The 14,195-nt window shown below is 41.5% G+C and overlaps 1 protein-coding gene across 1 annotated transcript in view; it reads right to left on the bottom strand.

Moving 5' to 3' along the window:
• LOC109898786 (voltage-dependent R-type calcium channel subunit alpha-1E-like) overlaps positions 1 to 14,195 on the bottom strand; it is a 105,149-nt gene that overhangs the window by 55,300 nt on the left and 35,654 nt on the right. The window contains exons 4-6 of the mRNA XM_031832858.1: positions 12,181 to 12,284; positions 11,612 to 11,770; positions 2,599 to 2,789 (exon numbers count right to left, since the gene is read on the bottom strand). Of these exons, the coding sequence (XP_031688718.1) occupies positions 2,599 to 2,789; positions 11,612 to 11,770; positions 12,181 to 12,284 (454 nt within the window). The remainder of the gene's footprint in view (positions 1 to 2,598; positions 2,790 to 11,611; positions 11,771 to 12,180; positions 12,285 to 14,195) is intronic.

Here is a 14,195-nt window from a genome sequence, read left to right on the forward strand (position 1 = left end):
AACTGCTATGCTTTATCTTGGCCAGGTCGCAGTTGCAAATGAGAACTTGTTCTCAACTGGCCTACCTGGTTAAATAAAGGTGAAATACAATTTTTTATGTATTTTTTAAATAGCCTATGGCAAGCATGCTCTCCTGTGTAGTAAACACCCAGGCACTTTCATGATCAAATTAGCATTTTTGATCAAATTATGTCCTTGTGTCCGCAACGGAGTCCTTTCGCCAACACAAGGCCAGGGGACTTCAACAGTTGTGGATTGGCAGCTAATTGATTCTGGCTCTGAAAAGAAAATCACGAGGAACAAGCTGACAAAATGCTCTTGCTATCCCGTTTAAAATGTTACAGTTTTAGTTTATGCTCCCAACATAGTTGTGTTTTTTTTTTTCTAAATGAAGGTATTCACCATACGTTGGCACCTGCTGATGTCCAGTTACTAATAGCCCTAGGCATGAATGGATTGGAAGTTTTATTACATTGTTTTGCATCACCATCATTAACGAGCATCAGAGGTTTCAATAGACTGCCTTTCACATTCACAGTGACAACTACTCCACTGTAATATTACCATGAGGTGGGGAAAGAGCCGAGGGAGGTAGAGGGAGGTAGAGGGTAACATGATTGAGTTTGTTTGAGTTGGGCAGGCACATGATCAGATCAGGGAATTACTACACTGTCTGTCTGAGCTCCTCCTGAAATAGACAATGCCTTGTGCAACACATCACCAGCCAGGTACAGTATTGGTAGCTTGGTACTGGGATGTGCTGAGGAAAATGCTTGGTGACATCATCTCACTCAAACAGAATGTGATGTATGTATGGAGAACAGGAGGAGTAAACTCTTAACCTGGTCCTTGATACGCTAATACAACTGCTCCTCCCAGTCCAGCCACTGGTCCCTTTACATGTTGTATTTTATGAATCGAGGTACAGTATAATATTGAGGCAGTGTTATGCTTCGTATACTATAATATGAACAACTGGCAACAGCAGGTGGGGAGAGTAACAGTATATATGATATACAGTATCTAGGATGGTATTCTTACTATCCTATATAGATCAGATCAGGGAGAGTCCCAAGAGAATGTGTGATGAATTGGAAATCAAAAGCTGTGAAGCAACCATCAGACATGCAAGAATCATCCCAATACTCTGTAGTGTCAACAACATCATCTCAGTCATTTCATGTTGCTTGCATAATCTGAGAGAGAAAAGCAGAATGGAATCAAAGTCTCATACTAGCTTCCACAAAACTAATCGGAAACCATCCGCTGTAGCAGTAATTCCAGATGATTCAGTCAAAATAATTTGCACTCAGTATAATGTACACTGAGTGTACAAAACATTAGGAACACCTTGCTACTATTGAGTTGCAACCCGTTTTGCCCTCAGAACAGCCTCCATTTGTCAGGGCATGGACACTACAAGGTGATGAAATCGTTCCACAGGGATGCTGGCCCATGTTGAATCCAATACTTCCCACAGTTGTGTCAAGTTGGCTGGGTGTCCTTTGGGTGGTGGGCCCTTCTTGATACACACGGGAATCGGTTGAGGGTGAAAAACCCAGCAGCGTTAAAGTTCTTGACACAAACCAGTGCGCCTTGCACCTACTACCATACCCCATTCAAAGGCACTTAAATATTTTGTCTTGCCCATTCAACCTCTGAATGGCACACATACACAATCCATGTCTCAATTGTATCAAGGCTTACAAATAATTATTTAACCTGTCAGCTCCGCTTCATGTATATTGATTGAAGAGGATTTAACAAATTACATCAATAAGGGATCATAGCTTTTAACTGGTTTCACTGGGTCAGTCTAGGTCATGGAAAAAGCAGGTGTTCCTAATGTTTTGTACACTCAGGGTACTGTATGTCCCAACACACTTAAAATTACTTTCTTAATGTTATCATCATTTCACTATTGTCCTGATGATAATTCACTGATTATTGTTCTCAGTCTGAATGCATCCAATCTGGCATAAAGAGTGCAACTGATAACTCGAAGAATAGTATCAGCTTAAAATATCTGCCAACAACATCCCAGCTCTGCCAAATCATGCCCATGTGTTTAGGATGTAATTGAGTGTGATTAAATAAGGAGGGTCAGTGGGAAGAGGGTAGTAGTGAGGCAGTGGAGGCAGGTGACTGGGAGATTAAGAGTATAATTGACCTGATCTCACTTTGCAGCCCATTCACTGCACTTAATTACCCTACTCTCTTGGCACAGACACACTCCACTCTATATGCTGTGTGTGTATCATTGTGTAATGCTTCATTCATTTAATTCCTCAAGTACAGTGTGTAATCAATTGGGTTCATAAACACAGAACAGGGAAGCAGCTGTAAAAGGATGTTTGAGTGCGTCCCACAACAAATATCAGACAGTTTTAGTAATGACTGGTAAAAATAGGTGTCTAGCGTAAGGAGAGGTACAACAATGTCTGTGTCCCCAATGACGCAAAGGGTTTATTCAAATCAACCAAGCAAAGGCAAAATCAAACCAATGTATCAAAGGATGACATAACCAGGTCAAATAATGGGCCTATTTTCCCCATTCAGAGGACAGGACATGGTTATAGAGAAACAGATGTGACTCACGTTGTAGAGCACGGTGGTCCAGCCCTCCATGGTGATGCACTGGAAGACAGTGAGCACAGCAAACAGGATGTTGTCAAACTGGGTGATGCCGTCGTTGGGGCCGATCCAGGTGTCATGGCAGGTGTACTTGTCAGGGCACTTCCTTACCCCACACGGGAACTCTGACTCAGACTTGTCCACCGTCTCATTCTCTGACAGGGGGACAAGAGAGAATGAACTTCCTCAACTGGTTCATAATGACCATATTGAGTCAGAGTCCATTAAATGCTCCGCAGGCTAGGCTGGAGATTTAACAAAAGGATGCAAACCAGAAATCAATCTCACTAATCGTGTTTTTCCAATGAGAGATGGGATGACTTTATAGAAATGTCTCACTTGTGAGAAATGACTCGCATCTACCGGAGATGCATGAATAACTACCACAATATGATGATTATAGTGTAATGCATGACTCAATCAATGAAGTGAGCAGCAGTAGCAACTCTCTGTGTAAAAGTCCTTTCCTGAAAGATGACGTTATTATTATGCTATTTGACTTGTGCAATGTGCCATTATAATAAATTGTCTCTCTAAAGCTAATAGTCAGGTAACTAAGGCCCCCTTGTACAGTGAGGTCCCCACATAACCTTTATGATGACATCATCTGAAACATTACACTACAGCTGCACTATTAGAGCTAGAAACACAAGCATTTCACTGCACCAGCGATAATATCTGCAAATCTTTTTACGCAACCAATAAACCTTTGATATGATTCCAGAACACTCTCCCCTGGCTAGAGTCATGTGACCTAGTCAGCCAATCACAGGCTGTACCTGGTGGGGATCTCAAACCCCCAACATAGTATGTGCTTTAGTTGGAAACAGAGGTGCAGAGAGACAGATCACAAGATCCCACCACCTTAACTACACTCATACTTGATATGTCCTGACCAATGACCCAAGCCCAGCTCAGTTAATCCCTAACATTGTGTCACTGAGTCATCATAATGCTTTAGCAAATGTACATTATACTAGGGGCATTGGTAGACACAATGTAAGTAACCTAATTTATGTCGTTCTGAATGCTTCTGCTGATCCTACAGCTATTGTATGCAGCAATCATGTGTCTACTGTATACACCAGATTCATGCTGTTAGCACTGAGGCTGTGTGCCCTAGTAGGAAGTACACTGTGGGCAGCTTTCCCTACACTAACATAAATAACATGAGAACAGCTACTTCTGCTAAGCTTCCCAGTAAAGCAATGAAAACCAGCAGGCATCCCAGAAAAGTCCTCAAAATAGCCCACACATAACATATGTATCTTAAGAAACAAGGTTCGTGAAATGAATAACTTGCTAGTAACAGATGACATTCATATTCGGACTATCTTTGAAACTCACGTAGACAATACATTTGATGATACAGCTGTAGCAATACAAGGTTATAACATTTACAGAAAATAAATGCCAGTAGTGGAGGTGTTGCTGTTCATATTCAGAATCACATTCCTGTAAAGATTAGCGAGGATATCATGTTAAATACTGTTGAAGTAATATGGTACAGGTTTATCTGTCTCACCTAAATCCCATTATTGTGGGAAGCTGCTATAGACCAACAAGTGCTAACAATCAGTATCTGGATAATATGTGTGAAATACTTGATAATGTATGTGATATCAACAGAGAGGTATATTTTCTGGGTGATTTAAATATTGACTGGCTTTCATCAAGCTGCCCACTCAAGAAAAAGCTTCAAACTGTAACCAGTGGCTGCAACCTGGTTCAGGCTACCAGTCAACCAACCATGGTAGTTACAAACAGCACAGAAATGAAATCATCAACACGTTTTGATAACATCTTTACTAATGCTGCAGAAATGTGCCTGTAAGCAGTATCCAGATCCATCGGATGTAGTGATCACAATATAGTAGCCATATCTAGGGCCTAATATAGTGTATAAGAGATAATATAATATGTTTTGTAGTGATTCCTATGTTGTTGATGTAAAGAATATTTGTTGGTCCGTGGTGTGTAATGAGGAGCAACCAGACGCTACATTGACACATTTATGAAATTGCTTATCCCAGTTACTAATAAGCATGCACCCATTAAGAAAATGACTGTAAAAACTGTTACATCCCTGTGGATTGATGAGGAATTGAAACATTTTATGATTGAGAGGGATGAGGCAAAAGGAATGGCAAATAAGTCTGGCTGCACAACCGATTGGAAAACGCACTACAAATTGAGAAATCATGTGACTAAACTGAATAAAAAGAGCAAGAAACTACACTATGAAACAAAGATAAATGACTTCAAGTAAAATGACATATACATAGTAAAAAGCTTTTGAGCGCATTCAATTAAATTTAGGGAAAAAAGGCCAAATCAGCTCCCTCATTCATTCAATCAGATGGCTCATTCATTACAAATCCGACTGATATGCTAAGTACTTTAAAGATTTTTTCATTGGCACGATTAGAAAACTTAGGCATGACAAGCCAGCAACAAATGCTGACACTACATATCCAAGTATATCTGACCAAATTATGAAAGACAAGAATTGTAATTTTGAATTCCATAACGTGAGTGTGGAAGAGGTGAAAAAAGTATTGTTGTCTATCAGCAATGACAAGCCACCGGGGTCTGGATGGACAATTACTGAGGATAATAGCGGAAAATATTGCCACACCTATTTAAAAATATATATTTTTTATTTATTTAACCTTTATTTAACTTGTCAAGTCAGTTAAGAACCAATTCTTATTGACAATGACGGCCTACCAAAAGGCAAAATGCCTCCTGCGGGGACAGGGGTTGGGCTTAAAAATGTAAAATAAAATATAGGACAAAAATCACATCACGACAGGAGAGACACTTCAACACTACATAAAAAGAGACCTAAGACAACAAGAAGGCATGGCAGCAACACATGACAACACAGCATGGTAGCAACACAACATGACAACAACATGGTAGCAACACAAAACATTGTACAAACATTATTGGGCACAGACAACAGCACAAAGGGCAAGAAGGTAGAGACAACAATACATCACGTAAAGCAGCCACAACTGTCAGTAAGAGTGTCCATGATTGAGTATTTGAATAAAGAGATGGCGCTAAAATTGTCCAGTTTGAGTGTTTGTTGCAGCTCGTTCCAGTCGCTAGCTACAGCGAACTGAAAAGACGAGCGATCCAGGGATGTGGGTGTTTTGGGGACCTTTAACAGAATGTGACTGGCAGAACGGGTGTTGTATGTGGACATGAGGGCAGCAGTAGATATCTCAGATAGGGGGGAGTGAGGCCTAAGAGGGTTTTATAAATAAGCACAAACCAGTGGGTCTTGCAACAGGTATACAGAGATGATCAGTGATCAGTGATGATGAGTGCAGATGAGTGCAGTGATGCATCCTATAAGGGCATTGGTGGCAAATCTGATGGCCGAATGGTAAAGAACATCTAGCTGCTGAAGAGCACCCTTACCTGCCGATCTATAAATTACATCTCCGTAATCTAGCAAGGGTCGGATGGTCATCTGAATCAGGGTTAGTTTGGCAGCTGGAGTCAAAGAGGAGTGATTACGATAGAGGAAACCAAGTCTAGATTTAACCTTAGCCTGTAGCTTTGATATGTGCTCAGCAGAGGATTTGCCATATCTTCAATTTAAGCCTACTAGAAAGTGTGTGCCCTCAGGCCTGGAGGGAAGCTAAAGTCATTCCACTACTGTCAGGATTCACCTAGGGGTCATGATTTGGGGCTGTACAAATGTTTGATGTATTAGAAGTATTAGGGTTATAAGACCCCAACCCTCCTTACATTTATAGGGTCCTAACCTACAGATTAACAATATATATATATATATATATATATATATATATATATATATATATATATATATATATATATATATACATTCATTATATAGTTTTAGAATTGTTCCACAGTTGTTTGCTCTTTCTCTCTCTTATAATGTGTGACTGAGACAGAACTCTGCAGGGGAGTGTGGGAGATAAGAGACTACTCAGACATTTCACAATAAATCCACTTTGGGGAGGGGACATTTATTGCCTAGCTTTTAGATAAACACTGAAACTTTATGTTGTATAGCTATGGATGCAGGGTTATGGTTTCAGGAGTAAAAAGGTAATGACTTAGTCAGTGACATCACTAAGGCGGGACTTCGGTTTAATAAAACAACTTGAGACCTTGTGTTTGATGCAGAACTTACTCAGCAACATTCGTGCTATGTTCCTGTTTGTCAACTTCTGTCTGAAATTGCATTAATAAAGGTTTTTGAATGATTTAATTAAAGATATTGTCATAATGCTAATTTCACCAATGAGCCAATGATGATTGACAAGGAGGAAAGGAACAAACCTAACACTACCCAAGAATAGTAAAGCCCCCTTTACTGGCTCAAATAGCCGACCAATCAGCCTGTTACCAACCCTTAGTAAAGTTTTGGGAAAAATAGTGTTTAACCAGATACAATGCTATTTTACAACAGACTTTCAGCATGCTTATAGGGAGGACATTCAACAAGCACAGCACTTACACAAATTACTGATGATTGGCTGAGAGAAATTGTCTGGCCCAGGAGTGTGAAGGTGAACGGAAAGGCAGTGGAGCAACGAACCGCCCTTGCTGTCTCTGCCTGGCCGGTTCCCCTCTCTCCACTGGGATTCTCTGCCTCTAGCCCTATTACAGGGGCTGAGTCACTGGCTTACTGGTGCTCTTCTATGCCGTCCCTAGGAGGGGTGCGTCACTTGAGTGGGTTGAGTCACTGATGTGATCTTCCTGTCTGGGTTGGCATCCCCCCTTGGGTTGTGCCGTGGAGGAGATCTTTGTGGGCTATACTTGGCCTTGTCTCAGATGGTAAGTTGGTGGTTGAAGATATCCCTCTAGTGGTGTGCGGGCTGTGCTTTGGCAAAGTGGGTGGGGTTATATCCTGCCTTTTTGGCCCTGTCCAGGGGTACCATCGGATGGGGCCACAGTGTCTCCTGACCCCTCCTGTCTCAGCCTCCAATATTTATGCTGCAGTAGTTCATGTGTCGGGGGGCTAGGGTTAGTCTGTTATATCTGGAGTATTTCTCCTGTCTTATCCGGTGTCCCGTGTGAATTTAAGTATGCTCTCTCTAATTCTCTTTTTCTCTCTTTCTTTTTTTTATTTATCTTGGAGGAACTGAGCCCTAAGACTATGCCTCAGGACTACCTGGCATGATGACTCCTTGCTTTCCCCAGTCCACCTGGCCGTGCTGCTACTCCAGTTTCAACTGTTCTGCCTGCGGCTATGGAACCCTGACCTGTTCACCAGACGTGCTACCTGTCCAAGATCTGCTGTTTTCAACTCAGCAGGAGCGGTAGAGATACTCTCAATGATCGGCTATGAAAAGCCAACTGACATTTACTCCTGAGGTGCTGACCTGTTGCACCCTCAACAACTACTGTGATTACTATAATTTGACCATGCTGGTCATTTATGAACATTTGAACATCTTGGCCATGTTCTGTTATAATCTCCACCCGGCACAGCCAGAAGAGGAATGGCCACCCCTCATAGCCTGGTTCCTCTATAGGTTTCTTCCTAGGTTTTTCCCTTTCTAGGGAGTTTTTCCTAGCCAACGTGCTTCTACACCTGCATTGCTTGCTGTCTGGGGTTTTAGGCTGGTTTTCTGTACAGCACTTTGAGCTATCAGTTGATGTAAGAAGGGCTTTATAAATACATTTGATTTGATTTGATGATAACATACGCACTATACACACACGCACACATGGATCTTGTGTTGTAGATACGTGGTAGTGGAGTATGGGCCTGAGGGCTCACACTTAGTGTGTTGTGAATTCTGTAATCAATGTATTGTAATATTTTTAACATTGTATAACTGCCTTCATTTTGCCGGACCACAGGAAGAGTAGCTGCTGCCTTGGCAACAGTTCATGGGGATCCATAATGAATACAAAATACAAATACAAATCCTCCACCCTGGACTTCCTAACCCTGTGTTAGTGTGTGGATGACAACACAAGCTCTTTCACCTATTCCATCAATTCACTTCATATTGCTGTCTGTCTGTCTGTCTGTCTGTCTGTCTGTCTGTCTGTCTGTCTGTCTGTCTGTCTGTCTGTCTGTCTGTCTGTCTGTCTGTCTGTCTGTCTGTCTGTCTGTCTGTCTGTCTGTCTGTCTGTCTGTCTGTCTGTCTGTCTGTCTGTCTGTCTGTCTGTCTGTCTGTCTGTCTGTCTGTCTGTCTGTCTGTCTGTCTGTCTGTCTGTCTGTCTGTCTGTCTGTTGTGTGGTAATAAATGTGTGTTTTGTATATCTGTCTCCTACTGGTCATTCACCTTTCTAACCCAAGGGCCCAGGCCGATTGTACCTATATCTAAACTGGCACCGCTAGCGGAGTCCATCGCTAGTTGGTGGCACTCTTTGAGATACAGTTAGATACTGTATTAAATCTAATATCTTTGAAATGCAGGAAAGGAATACTAGAATGCATTATATAACTCTTTAATGTAGCAATCCACTGAAACAGTCTGTCAACATCAGAGGACATTTTGTGACCAAGTCAAACCACGAGTGATATTGAACAAAAGATGAGTTTATGTATTTATCAGGTGAGGACAATCTGTTTGAAAATGTATTTTGAGAGGACAGCTAATTTCATTATCTTCTCTATCTGTGACAACTCAATGCCTATCATGTGAAAAACTGAAGGAAAATATCCCACAGTAAGGTTGTTATAAGACCACACTACCTGAATAACGAATTATGTTCAGGCGTTAACCCTTTATGTAGATCTTTGTAAATAGAACTGTGTAACCCACTTAACTATAACATGATTCGTGCAGCGAGGCAATAACATCTATGACTTTATAATTAGTCTAGGTATTGAGCTGCTATATTGTGGGGTTTAATTACATAGGCAGTCATTGTGGCTGTGATTACACTTACAGGTGCAGCCAAGCATGGTATTGTGTGTTTCAGGTCTGTTGCGTAACACAGTTGGGTCGTTCCAAGAAAAGAGTGCCTTTTGCGTATTTTAAGTAGAAATTGTGCACCCATATTGAATTTTAAAAGTATGTTATATAAATTGAACTGTCACGTTCTGACCTTAGTTATTTTGTTATGTCTTTGTTTTAGTATGGTCAGGGCGTGAGTTGGGTGGGTTGTCTATGTTCTTTTTTCTATGATTTGGGATTTCTGTGTTTGGCCTGGTATGGTTCTCAATTAGAGGCAGCTGTCAATCATTGTCCTTGATTGAGAACCATAATTAGGTAGCCTGGTTTCACTTTTGAGTTGTGGGTGCTAGTTTTCCGTGTTAGTGTTTGTGCTACACGGGACTGTTTTATTTCACGTTATTATTTTGTAGTTTAGTGTTCTTGTTAATAAAGTAACGTTATGGACGCTTCCACGCTGCAAATTTGTCCAATCTCTCTTACTCCTCGTCAGAAGAAGAGGACGAGCGTTACATGAAATGCCCTTTAATATAGATCACATGGAGAATTATTAAATCAGTTATACAGCATTAAAATCCCTTTTTTTATGAATAAAGGCTTGTTAAAGTGCAAAATTCAGCATTGTGACATGTCCCTCTGTCAACCCTGTGCCACTTCTAGGAAGATTTTAACCCACTTAAGTTCCACCACCATTGTAAAGCACTAGCTATTTTGTTGCATAGTGAAAGTAATTTCTGAAGATGATTATTTATTTCATGTCAACCGCCGTTATGTGAACTTAATTATGTTTTTAATATCGTGACTCTATTCCTTAAAAAAAAAAATCTAAAGAAACATTGAACATCTACTAGTCAAATCACAGAGTTAAAGCAGGTGAACTGGTTCTACTCTTTCTGGCCAATTTCTGGTGTTTTGTGGTGGAAAACGGAGTGGGTCGAGCACAACACGTCAACCCTGTTACCCATAGACAGGCTAGAAATGTTTTAACAATTTCATATTTTGTTGTGAAGCTTGCATTCAATTGCCACTCCCTGTTGCGTACTACAAGCTTCCATTCTCCCTGTCATAAGGGGATTTCTGGCTGATTTAAGAAGAAATCGTCAACCCTGTTACAGTCAACACTGTTACAGTCAACACTGTTACAGTCAACCCTGTTACAGTCAACCCTGTTACAGTCAACCCTGTTACAGTCAACACGGTTACAGTCAGATCAAATCAAATAGAATTTATTTATATAGCCCTTCGTACATCAGCTGATATCTCAAAGTGCTGTACAGAAACCCAGCCTAAAACCCCAAACAGCAAGCAATGCAGGTGTAGAAGCACTGTTACAGTCAACACTGTTACTTTATTTGTCACTTAATAGGCAATTACTAAAGTCATTTTTATATTTACCCTCTTGAGATGGGGAAAACAAGTTTTTTTATGAAGTTGAACATGTGCTCTTCATGACAGAATGTTTATGACAGAAGTTACACTTCCCAAAACAAGGCACCGATTTGGTGGAACGACCCAGCTATTATCAGCCGGACCAGCATTCAGTCCACTGGGCGGGCGGGTGGGAGGAAACAACAGTGAAGCATTACAGGACGTTTGTATAGCCTATCATTACAGCTGAGGGAAGCCTCGCAGAAAATAATCATCTGCTCATTGTATAGACGCAGTATAAGCCTGCTGAGAAATGATCAGCTTGAAGAATGTTTATGATGATGTACCCGAAATGTTTACATATAACAGAGTTAATGATCACCTCAGCACGATATTAATGTAGGTGTTAAAAAGATTCATTGAAGCTAGGTGTTTAATTATGCAAGCATAGGCTATATGCAAAGTAAAGGTATATAAAAACACAACAGATTCAGCCTCATATAAAGTGACACCGACTGCTACAGAAGCATCCCAAATTGATATGCAGAACATTGAGTGCCCTGGATTACTGTAGACGTAAGGGGATCTCGCTAAAGCCCACTCTCTGTCTGAGTATGTCCCAAATGGTCCCTATATATTCCCTGGTCAAAATGTGGTGCACTACAAAGGGAATAGGGTGGCCATTTGGGACGCATGTTCTGTCTTACCTAGGATATTGGGCATGGGCAGACAGGTGCTGTGGAGCTTCCCGCTGTAGAACTCCAGGCCGATGATGGCAAACATGAGAATGGCGAAGAAGAGCAACAGGCCAATCTGGAGCAGCGGCACCATGGCTTTCATGATAGATTTCAGGACTATCTGCAGGCCTGGTCACACACAGAGAGATAGAGAGACAACCGTCATGTGTCGTCAGTGCCAACAATGAGTCACAGCTCCAAACAATTATGGATGGGAAGTGTGGGAACCACTTAGAGCAGATAGTGTCAGCACTCTCACTTTGGATAATACAACACTTCCACGAAGACATTGTTGCCCGTCCTCATTTTGGGAGTGGTTTTCAGTTTGACTCAGTTGTGGTCTGCCAACAAAATAACTCATTAGGAATTAACTTTACAGACTCCAAAATGAGGTTGGACAGATGTACTGCAAACGCCAGAAGAACAAGTAAAGATACCTATATACTGTACAGAATTCCAAATATATACTGTATATATAGACAGAGCAGATCCATGGACATCCATCCAGTATATGTGATCTGGTGGCGGAAGCTACTCACTGGGGATTCCAGAGACCAGTTTGAGGGGTCTGAGTACACGGACGGCCCTCAGGGTCCGCAGGTCCACTGGGATGTTCATGTGAGCTCCCGCTGTGGCCAGAATCCTGCATATATATATACACACACACACCACACAGATAATTATTAAATCAGTTATACAGCATTAATATCCCATTAACATTTAAAAGAGAATGTAATATGTGAAACATTATCTGAGTCTGAATCAGGTATTGTATGATACAAAGAAATGCATGATACATTTCTTTGTGTAGATCCAGGATCCATCATGACTGAACCTATCCCATAGTGTGGGGGGGGGGGGTACTTGTAGATAAAGTAGTTGTAGTATTCATCACATCAGTTTCCCAAATAAGCATGACACTTCATCGATTGTCTCTAATTAAACTCAGGCAAAGCTGGGCCAATTGTGCACTGCCCTATGGGACTCCCGATCACAGCCAGATGTGATACAGCCCGGATTTGAACCATGGACTGTAGTCTATTTCATTGAGATGTAATGTCTTAGGATATTAGGCTATTGGCTTCTATAACTTACAAATGTATGAATGAGTAATACTTGAATCTTAAAAACAATGAAATAGCATTGGTCAAGATTCAAGAAACATGATTGACAGATCAATAATTCAGTGAAATGGTCCATTGGTGTAATTCTGCTCCTACTCTGTTTAAAGCTAACACTCGGGAACTATCCTAGGACTTCATCTCTGGAGCTTATCATCTAAGTCGTCTGTCACATGTGTGCAGCTAACCACATTAGTTATATTTTCTCATCAGACTGGAGTACAATGAGACCAGCCATTAAAGATGTGACCCACTCAAAAGGTTCAGGAGCAGCAGGGAGGGGAAGGGGCTTCTAGGGTTCAAGCTACCTGGTTTCACTGGTACACCAGGCAGCGAATGCAGGAGAAAACAAGTCCTATTTTTGTCTGCACTGCGTAGGAGGAAGGCACTGACAAATTCTATTTAGGAAATGAAGACTGCAGCTAGTACGAGGAAGAGAGAGAGACAAGATTCCTGTCTGTGTAAGTGGGCGTTCCCTCTCTCACATGAGCATACGTTCCCGCTCACATGGGAAAGCATCCCCCCCGCATGCTCAGAAAAAAATTGCCTGTTAGATGTCTTTCTCTACCCCCTAGATAAATGGTGCAGTCCACAGGCTCCAAGTAAATATCAGCTAGTACCTGGAACAGATGTGAAGCAGCTCATTATAAAATGCAAATGTTATCCTTTCTTTGATGTGCCTCCTAATAGGAGGCAACTTATTGGAGATGCAGTGCAGCAGGTACAATAGACATAAAGGAGGCTGGTGCATCCTGGCCCCTCCTCTCCTCCTTCATCGCTCCTTCTCCCCTCTACGTTATAGTGGCACTATGCTGTGCACACTTGGGGAAGAACAGAGCCTCCGCCCACTATTTTCACCTCACCCCCTTTCTCTCTTACACACTTCCAGTGAGATCCACTCCACACCATAATAGGAGATCTAGACAACCCACGGTCACCCCTCCCTCTGCTTTTTGACCTGGTTCATTTCTGCCCTTCCCCTCTCTTTGTCCAGATCTGACAGCACGGCAGTGTTGTAGATGATGCAGCTGCAGTAGATATGACGTCATAAAACATAGAAGTGATCCCTTTTTTCAACCATTGTTAGGCCTAAATCTCAATTTTGTAATGTCCTGTTAAATGTGTTACACAGACATAATACAGATTATGTTGAATATGGCACAGATCCAATTATGGTCTGAAAAGAAGAACTACAGCCATATTTTGGTGAGGATTAGCCACATCTAGGATGTCAGGACACCGGGGTGTCAGCCATTTTAATTAAGACTAAGACTATTACTAAGACTATTAAAATAGCACATCCAAACAGAGATGATATTATTCCATCTGGGATGAGCTGAGAACAGACAGAGCCTCCTCCCCTTCACCAAATCATTACCAAATCTGGGCTGCTCTTTAGTTGTTATGGAGACGGGGGGGGGGATCTAGGAGCT

Source organism: Oncorhynchus kisutch, linkage group LG10 (assembly GCF_002021735.2).
Source record: "Oncorhynchus kisutch isolate 150728-3 linkage group LG10, Okis_V2, whole genome shotgun sequence".
Taxonomy (NCBI): Eukaryota; Metazoa; Chordata; class Actinopteri; order Salmoniformes; family Salmonidae; genus Oncorhynchus; species Oncorhynchus kisutch.